Source organism: Lacerta agilis, chromosome 2 (assembly GCF_009819535.1).
Source record: "Lacerta agilis isolate rLacAgi1 chromosome 2, rLacAgi1.pri, whole genome shotgun sequence".
Classification (NCBI taxonomy): domain Eukaryota; kingdom Metazoa; phylum Chordata; class Lepidosauria; order Squamata; family Lacertidae; genus Lacerta; species Lacerta agilis.
The window spans coordinates 20,051,831-20,061,857 of record NC_046313.1 but is presented as its reverse complement, the minus strand read 5'-3'; the positions used below and the strand labels follow the sequence as shown (position 1 = coordinate 20,061,857).

At 40.1% G+C, this 10,027-nt stretch overlaps 1 protein-coding gene across 1 annotated transcript; it reads right to left on the bottom strand.

Moving 5' to 3' along the window:
* Nucleotides 1-324: 324 nt before the first annotated feature.
* On the bottom strand, nt 325-8,841 carry MILR1 (mast cell immunoglobulin like receptor 1). The gene is made up of 7 exons (XM_033135900.1): nt 8,769-8,841; nt 8,373-8,687; nt 7,480-7,602; nt 4,259-4,342; nt 3,138-3,200; nt 1,308-1,367; nt 325-530 (listed from the first exon to the last, which is right to left on the bottom strand). Exons 1-6 carry the CDS (start codon nt 8,839-8,841, stop codon nt 1,312-1,314), a joined length of 714 nt encoding a protein of 237 aa, XP_032991791.1. The 3' UTR covers nt 325-530; nt 1,308-1,311.
* Nucleotides 8,842-10,027: the final 1,186 nt, after the last annotated feature.

The window sequence follows — 10,027 nt, the reverse complement described above, 5'->3', positions numbered from 1 at the left end:
TTTGTTGCCTTCCAGACCCCAGGAGATCTTATTTTTATCACAACATAGCAACATCTTCATCTGAAAGGAATTAGTACATGGTTGATCAATAAATTTGTATTTTTCTATAGTAGAAATATGCATGGATGACTTGTGTGCAGTGGAGCAACTATCATCTGAACATGGACCCATCCTAAACTTGTTAGCCAAATTAATTCTGCTTCCATTTCCAACATAAGCATATATAAATGGCATTCCCATAAACTGGAGTATGTTATCTTAAGTGTCCCAGGTTCATATGCAAAATCATTCTCCAATGGAGGGGGGGGGGGAGAGAGAGAGAGACTTGGAACCAGTGAAGTGAGGTGGTTGTTTTCCACTTCCTTGATTGCTGCTGTGTCAGTTTGAATAAATGCTGAACCTCAGGTTGGAGACACGTAGCTGGGGAAAGCAGGTAATATTGAACATGTCAAAAGGTAAAGGAAAGGCTCTAGATCCGCTGTGTCATCTTGGCTGTAGTATCTTGAGACAACTTGTATCAAACTAGAGTCCTGTAAAGACAAACAAACAAACAAACAGGGACATGGGCTTTGTTGATGAATATTCTAAAGCTACTGGGAAACAGTCAGATTTAGATGAACAATTGGCAGCTTCCTGCTGGTTGGGTAATTAATCAATATATGAAAAACAATTCTTAAGTGATTAAGTGGAGCGGCGGGGAGTAAGGCAGTGACTGAAAAATATATATATATTGAGTGCAATATATAATATGAAATGATTATTGAAAAAATGAAGGTTTCACTGCTGTTTCTACGCTCTGAGTAGTATGCCTTTTGGTTTGTGGTTCCCTCCTACACCCTATATTTTTTACCCAAGGCATTGCACATCACTAGAAACTGGTTTTGGATATACCGTAATACTCGAGCTTCAGTTTTATAAGCTTCTGCCTTCTGTTACATGTTCTGAATACCTCTCTTGCATCCAAATTATGGTTTGTGCATGTCATCCAAACCACATTTGTAAATCATAGCTTGTTTCTGGTGGCCTGTAATGTAGAAGGAAGTAGTAGAGTGGGGGACGGGGACAACGATGACGACAAAAATGAGACCAAGTCTTGCTTTTGTCTGAACCAAGCTTTGAACATTCCAGTGCCTGAATTGGCTATCTAGCATGTAAGAGAAAAAAGGGTACTATCTTCAACACATCACAAATAGTAAGTAAATTAAAGATTTGTGCCTACCCACTGTAGACAGAGACATGATCAAGTGGACATAATCGGATAATCTGAAAAACCCAGTTGCTTGTGAATAATGAGGAAGGAACTGTACCTTTTTATCTTCGGATGACAACTTCTGCATAGTGCACAGTACTATCCCCACCAAGGATCACTAGAATAAATAAGAAATGAACTTAACTTTTTTTTTTTTTTTTTAAAAAGGCTGTGTACACACTATATATTTGAAGCATGATATTTACATCAAGTAATTCTGGGCACTGTAGTTTACCTCTCCCAGCGTTTCCATTCCCAGCAACCCTTAACAAATTGCAGTGCCCAGAACTGTTTGAGGGAGCAAAAGTGCTTTGAATATGCTTTAAAGGCATAATGTGTACATAACCTTAGTCATATCAGTTTCCATGTTGTTATATCTTGCCATTCCATAACTATTACAGGTAGTGTCACATTCATGTGGTAATTCAGGGAAGGAGCATGGTTTCAGGGGGGGAACCTTCCATGTCCTCCCATCTAAACTTACAAAATGTAGGGTGCAATCCAATAGTACTTGCTATGTGCATTTCTCCACTAATTTTGGTGTCAGTTGTGGATAGCAACTTGTATCTTCAAGTGTTTGCATTTTTAAAAGACATTTTTGCTAAAATATGAGCTGTAAAGTTATTTGTAATATGTGTCTAAAATACATTTTTATGTGAATTTTCTCCTACCTATTTGCGGGGGCAATGCCTATTGATAAATGCTCCATTTCTTTTATGTAAAATATTTCTTTTTCAGCAGGGCCAGAATTCCTTAAGAACTCGTAAACATAGCACAGCATCAGATACCAGTTTGCAGCAGTCATTATAATAAGGCTGCAATCCTTCACAAGATAACAGCTGTGTAACAACAAAAACAACAATTTTTATTTATATTCCACCCTCCCCAGCCAAGACTGGGCTCAGGGCGGCTAACATCAAATATATAATACATTAAAACATAAGATCAAACAATCGGTTGAAATACAGATTAAAATCAGATGGCAACCCACGAATTATAACTATAACAACTTTACTATAAAGTAAAGCTCTCCACAAACAAACATGAAGTGCAAAAATATGAATGTTCCTCAATGTCACAGTAGCCCAGCCTGTTTGTAACAAGCAGAGAACTCACCGTAAAGTAGCTAAGGATGCATTGAGTACAAATCTGAAGTACTATACCATGTTAATTAAAAAAAGTTCAGTTCTCTCTCTCCTAGAAAGTAAATTCCACTGAGTTAAAAAGGACATTCGCAGTATGAGACTGCAGCCTTAGACTGCTTATTTAGGACAGGGATGGGGAACCTGTGGCCCTCCAGATGTTGAACTACAAATCTCATTAGCCACAGCCACCATTGCCAGCGGCCGGGTGGTGGTAGTTAGTCCAGCAACATCTGGAGGGCATAGGTTCTCCATTACTGCTTTGAGGTAAGGTATTTTGGGGTAATTCCAAAAAATCATATATATATTGCTGTGCTCACTAACATGGTTGTAAGCAATAATGAGTCATAAAACTGGTTTCAAAACTGAAATGAAGCTTAATAAATATTTTCAGTACCACTAACATTGCACGGTGGGGGCTATTACTGTGTTTTAATATATCATTTCTTAAAGGTTGTAAACAAAACTAAATGTTTTGTCCTTTTAATTTTTTTGTTTTTGAAATGAAAGTTCGTGGAGTTTTGGAAAGTTTCTCATATTGGTTGAGTTTGGACATTATTTTTAACCATAATGCTCATGTGCTGCATGCTGGTAGTCCTGTTTCACTTCTTTCTTTGTTTAGTATAACTCACTAGTGCACATACCCTAATATATAGTTTGCTTTTAGTAGGATTGTCCAACTCCGGAGGGCAAACCTGTATTCAACCTAGCATTGCTTTATTTAGGGAATTCAAGATAGACTTTACCATTTCTGTTGTCTTCCTTTTTGGTTTTAAGTTTCACATTGCAATACTCATTTTCTTCATATACTGAATAGAATGCAAGAAAGAATAAGTGAAAAGATGAGTTAACTGGCATTTCTGGCCTGCAAAAACACTTCAATCTTTTATATGTTATGCCTCAAATCAGAAATTACGTTCTTCATCCTTAAATCTATGGTCTTGAAAAGTCAGGAATGTGATGCCTGAAATGAGACTATTTAACAAAACTGAAATTAAATCTCTGTTAAGATCCAGGGAAATACTAAATGCAATTCTCAATTGCATGGTTCCCAGGATGAGGGTTTAATGATTGATAAAATGAAACTGGGCCTATTTTGTAGTCTCTGGAAGTGCTAAATTTGCTTTTCTATATATCCCTTTACAGGAAAGAGTTATTAGAGTTTGGGTTTGTTGGTTCTTTGCATTTACTCCTTCACATGAAAGAGTTCCTTATTCTTAGCCCTTTTCATAAATATGTTTCATGTATATGAGAAAAGGCACCTGTAGTTGCCATGAATGTCTTTCATAAAATATCCACCTAAGGCTTTTGAACACAGGGAGGTACAAGTCTACATAAATCTCAAGGCTCTCCTGTTCTTGAGCCTTATGATTTTAGCACTAGGCCTATTGCAACTCTTTTCAGTCCTGTTTTCCATTCTCTCTTATCAGCCAGCTTTCAAAGCTCTTTGCACAAGCTCCTGATAGTCAACTGGCTATACAGTTTGGCCCATTGGCACATGTCATTCTACACACTACAGGGTCTCATAGCAGTATACCATGTGCTGCTTCCCTATGAGCTATAATGTCCTTTATAACATGTGCCTAAAAGATTTGTTGTGTGTGTTTCCACCACCACCACCACCCCCTGTGGCGATGTTACAACAAAGGATTTGTAAAATATTCATCCCCCTTGCCATATAGAGCCAGAATTCCTAGAACCAAATCTTGTTTCTTTCAATAGAATACTTTCGTCTTGCTTTCCGGAGTGTCTGGGTCAACCCAGTCAGATGTGTGGGGTATAAATAGTAAAATTATCATTACGGAATGGGATGTCCCTATTTTCATCGGGGAAATGTTGGGAGGGTATAGAATTGCTCGGTCTTTACCAGTATCATAAACGTCACCGTTGTCACTGCTTGGGCGATGGGCTGAAACGACAACAGTTGGTTTGCTGCCTGTACTCTGTTTTCCTGTGAAATAAAAGCAAAATACAGTGATAGGGTTAAAATGTGTTTCTGATAAGCAAGGCCTTGCTTCCCCCTGTGAAGAGCATCCTCTTCTATTGGCTCTAGGTCAGGGGTGACGAAAATAATGTACATGTGCTGAGCAATTGAAGGATGAAGTGGGGGAAAGCCCTCTGAAGGTTGCATGCTCTTGCCAAGGTTGTGCCTCCCCTAGTGCAAGGGGGGGGGGGAAGATGGGTGGTGGAAAGGGAGCTGCAGAGAGAGGGAAAGTGGGTGGCAGTAAGAGATAATAGTAAGCCCCATCTCCACAGGCCCTGCCCACTGCCAGCATGCCACCCTGACAGGTTTCCCTCAAGGGATGAAGCCTACAACAAAAGGTTCCCTGCCCTTGCTCTAAATACAGGAACCATTTCAACTTAGCAATCAAACAAATGTGCTGTAACACTCTTACATACATGGGTGAGGGACTTCAGGCCTTGGCTGCCAATGCAGCCCTTGACACTTATCTTTATGAGTCTCAAGGCTTTCTCCAGGACACACTCACAGGAACATAGGAAACTGCCTGTCAGCCCATTGGCCCATCTAGCGCCATGTTGTCTATTCTCCAATGACGTTCTAATCAGAGAATAGGACCTGCTGAAATGAATGAGCCGAAGCTAGTCGTGTCTATAACTTCAGCGGGTCTGTTTTAAGTAAGGAACAGGGGTAAAATCCTGGGCCTAGATGGAGAAACCAAGCAATGCTTCACGAGGTGAATTTGGCATCTCTGCGGACCAAAGAGGCGGCTACAAGGTTGCTAAACCCCAATTTTTCTATAGGCTTTTATGAATAGGATTAAGGCACACGGAGACCAGAATGACTAGGCCCCAGTTCACATTGCCTACAGTTCTCTTAAAAAGGACTTTATTATGCCACAGCGGCAAAGAAGCTATAGCATAAGAATGCATGTTGCCGCCTCTTGTTTGGCCTAGAACATGTTGGGACAAGTCGACATCTGTTTTGCCATGGTTTTAATGCGATCTGGAGCAACAGAAAAGTGAGAAAAGGTCAGGGGAATTACTTCAACCTGGGCTTGGTTTCAAAATTGCCGTTTGGTTCTGAGTGACACTGTAAAAGCACTTTTATTAGGAAAAGCTGATAAGGATTCTGCCAAAGCACAGAGATGTTGCCACACCAGCACTACTCAAGGTAAGGAAAGATTGCTCTTTCATTATCGAATGCTTCGTTGTGAATTAATTTGCCTGTACGCTCAGCACACTAGAATAAATCTGCATGGTTTTTTAAAAAACTTTCATCTTTGTGAGTGTAAAACCAAATGCAAAGCACTTTCCCCCTCAAACCTCAAGTTAATATTCATGTGTACCATGTGCTAGGGCCTACATGACTCGCAGAAGGTTTAGGAGCCCCATGAATTTTCTGGACATAAATACGTTTGTCTTGCCAGGGAAGGGCCTAGCCTCCCTTGGAAGGGAGTTTTATTGATTGATTGATTGATTGATTGATATGATTGAATTTATACCCAGAGGTGTCAGGGCAGTTTACAGAACAAAATCAGATTATAAAACCACAAAATATATAATCAAAATAAAAACAACAACCCAATAACTCCCCACCCCCACCCCCCCAAAAAACCCTGAAAACCCTCTCTTGCATCCTTGCCAAGGTATCTCTGAGGGTGATGGGACCAAGAGAAAGGCCTAGATCTCAAACCCTGGGCACATTTGTATGGGAGGATATGGTCTCTCAGAACATCGAGATCCAAGCCGTTATTTAAGTTGTTAGAAGACATGTGAAATAAAAAATGAATATATATAATATATTATGTTATGCTTTGCAAAAATACTTTCCACCTAGACAAGTGAAACTAATACCCTTGACTAACACCTGCCTTTAAATGCATTTGATGCTGCAACTTAATTTTTTTTTCATGTGCTTGTTATAAGTTTAGCTTGTGTGGAGTGCTGAATGTTGCCGGGAAGCAATGCCTTTTTGGGCAAAGTGCAGCAACTTTTTGGTTTATTTATTTTTGTTTGTTGTAGTAGTCCCCAGTGATGGGAAATTCCAAAAGAGTGTGTTGGAAATCTTCTACATCCTCTGATACACATGTAGGGTTGCCATACATCTGGAATTTCCCAGACATTTGGCCGTCTTTGGGCAGAAATCGCTTTAGAGTCCGGTAAAATCCAGATGTTTGGCAACCCACGTTGGGAGTGTAGGTTTTGGCAAATTTCCTAAAAAAAACAGTTCAACAACTTTGGGCAAAACTAAAAAAATAGGCTCAGCAACATTTGTGTCTGGATTTTCACTTTTTGAAATATGGCGACCCTATATTGGAGGGCATGGGTGGATTCTGTATGCTTAATTGCAACTCCTTTAGATAAGATTGCCATTGCTGTGGAGTCTTTGAATAAGCTAACTTTGTCTGTACAGACATCTTTTGCGCTGTGGGGTGTTTTGGAATATATCACATCATTCAAGTGCATAATCATGGCACCAGTCTGGTAACAGTTACTGGTTTCAGTTGACTACAGACATAAACTGCTATAAGCTTTGAGATACTGCCGCTGATGTCAATAACATTAAAAGCTTGTTAGCTGAATTAACCTTAATTCAAGAAAACTAATATGCCTACTCCATGGCATTGCTATTGCCAATATCATGACTATCAAGCCAGAATTTACAGAGAGGTGCCTTAAGAAGAGAAAATCATTTCATTATGAAATAACAGAAACAAAGTGACAGAAATCCGAAGGATCTATTCAAGACAGATGTTTTTATGTGATTGTCGATAATCTAATTTCCAGTCTTAAAAATCATTATGAAGCTGTGGGGCTTTTAGATGAGAAACTGGGTTTCTGTGGGCATACACCAAAATGACTAAAAACCAGGTTGAATAAATGTGCAAGTCCTTCACCAAAGAGCACCAAATCACAACAGATTTGTTTAAAGAAGTGAAGTATATGAAAGCAATTCATTTGGTTCCCCTTTGGAAAAACCGTTTGGAACCATTTAGAAAAACCTGCACAGGACTGTTAAATGTGTTGTAGGCAGATAGACTGATGGCCAGTAGTGTGATATCAGAAGTTAGTCTTAAAAAACAACAAAAAGGGATCCTTATATAGGTAAAACAGAGTCATACTTACTTGCTTTACACCAAGGAAGAATCAGCAGTGCAATTGCTGCACTTACTGCTAGCAGCAACAGCAGCAACAGCAAGGGAGGCACAATGTATGCTACCAAGTTTTTGTTCTTTTTCTCTTCTGCCACTGGGAGAAATATAATAATATGGATGTTAGGTAAACATGGATGATGTTCCTGTCCAATGTGATGCATTTTTAAGTAAAATGAAACAACTGCAACTAAATAGATTCTAGATTGTTTCAAATTAGTGCAAGAGGGGGCATTCTGGCAACTTTCCATGTACGGTCACACCATTACAAATAGTTGTCCAATTCCTAGGAGCAGATTTTTGAGGAGGCCGCAAGGGGGAAGAAACTTCCATTTCCCCATAAGCAGAACTCTGTGCCGTTCACAGAAAGGAAGTTAGCCTAAGGCAATGCTTTTTAACCATGGGTGCAGCCTTAAGCCTGTCAGTAGGGATGACTGTTCTTATACAAGCCATATTCCACTCACAGCTCTGCTGGGCAATTCCTGGTTTTTTGCTGGTGTTTAGTCCCAGGTTGTTGTTGTTGTTGTTGTTTGTGTGTGTGTGTGTGTGTGTGTGTCCCATTCTTATGTCTTTAAGTCCATTTTCCTTTTAACCTTTAGTTTGCTCTTTAGCCATGGATGTTTGTATGGCAAATGTAGACTCTGGCCCTGCACGTAGAGGTCTTTCTTTCTGAATATGGGTGTGTTATAACTGGCTTTTCAAGTGCAAATGACACCTGTCATGGCAGGTGCTTGGGTTCTTACAAGCTGTAAGTTCTCAGCACGGCAGGCTCATAATTGATGAGAACACAATGAGGACTCCCAACTGATACTTTTCAAGATCACACCCTAAAACCAGAACTCTCTAGATATTCGAAAATACACATACCTCTTAATGTAATGTTGAGTCCAAGGCTGTATCTGGATTTATTAAATCTTTGAGCTTTACACTTGTATTCACCCAGATCACTGGTGGACATGACTGTGAGGTTAAACACAGCCCTTTCTTCAGTCTTGTACGTTGTTGCATAGCCTACAGCCTTGGTCTGGCTTCTGAAAAGTGTGTAGTTAATTGGCAGCCAATCAGTCTTTGAGTAGTAGCACACCAGGATCACATTCCCGCCTATGATAGTTTCGTTTGGATGGCTGCAAATTCTGAAAACAGCATTGGACCCTGAGCGAGTAGCGAAATTGGCAGGCACATCTATAATGAGAAGTCAAGAAGCAAACAACTCCTTAGAATATGCTGTGTGCTGAATTGGAAAATGCACTCGGGCACTGTTGCTCTGCTGTCCAGCAGCTGGTTTTTGTGTTGTGGCATCGAGTGCCTGCAGAACACAGTAGTTCCATATAGACATCCTGATCAATATCACTAGACCATGAATTGATAAAATAACCTCTGGAAGATATCTAAGTATCTTCTGGTAGTGAATTCCATTAATTCCAAATGGCAGTGGGGGGATTTGGAGCAGGGGAAATGATATTCTCAAATGTTTCCTGTCCTAGTGCTTCTCTACTCCAATCCTGACCCTACCCAGCCTTCCTTCATCCCTTCCATAAGGGCAAAGACACTGCAGAGAGGGAGAATCAGCTTTCAGGAGTGAGTTGGAGCAGACATTTAAAGCGGTGGGGGGGGGGAAGAAGAGCATTTGCTCTACTTCAAATCCCCCCTCACAAATAAACATTTCCCAAAGTAAAACAATCCCTGCTGTGTCAGAACTTTAATGTACATCTTTGTGTGCAGCAAATAACCAACCACAAGGTCTTTACCAGTTATCTAAAGCTTGGGCAGAATAGTATTAGCAGTAGCAATTCACTTATATTCTGCTCTTGTACAGACACACACAGAGAGTGGTATACAGCAAAAAAGAGAGAAATACATAACCATAAAATACATTGAAACCTATCCTACAAATTAACAGCAGCAATGCCACAATATATAGCTGTAAAACCCAGCACATAGAGAAAATCCCTACTTGACAAGCTCCTTTTCCATAAGCCTTAATCAAAACTTTAGATCAGATTTGAACAGATGATTCTATATTTTCTGCCCAGATTGATGTTTGATACAAAGAGGTTTCCAGGAAAGAGAAAGGTGAAGAAAGGGTGAAGAAAGACCTCAGGACCTGCTGAGGCTGGACTTTTCCACTCCTCACCCCATGTGATACACCATTAACTCTCTTGTGGGATGGACTTTAGGTGAGAGAGGGAGGGAGGGAGGCAGTTCACCTCATTTTCCTCCACCAGAACAAATGTTTCTCAACCTTTTTAAACCCACATCCACTTTTAGCTAACATAAATATCCCACACCCCTTCAAACCTAGCTCTCCTAATTATTATTTTTTTAAATTTCCAAGTGGATTGAAATTTTGTGACTTTTACTTTTGTACTCATAGTATTTTTGGAAGCACCCCTCCCCCCAATAGCTTCATACACTCCTTTGGGGGTGTCCTCTAGTTGAGAAACACTGGCCTTCACTGTCTTCTCCCCCACCACAGGGCTATGATCCTGATGGCCTTTTCTATTTTGATATTGTTTGTTGTG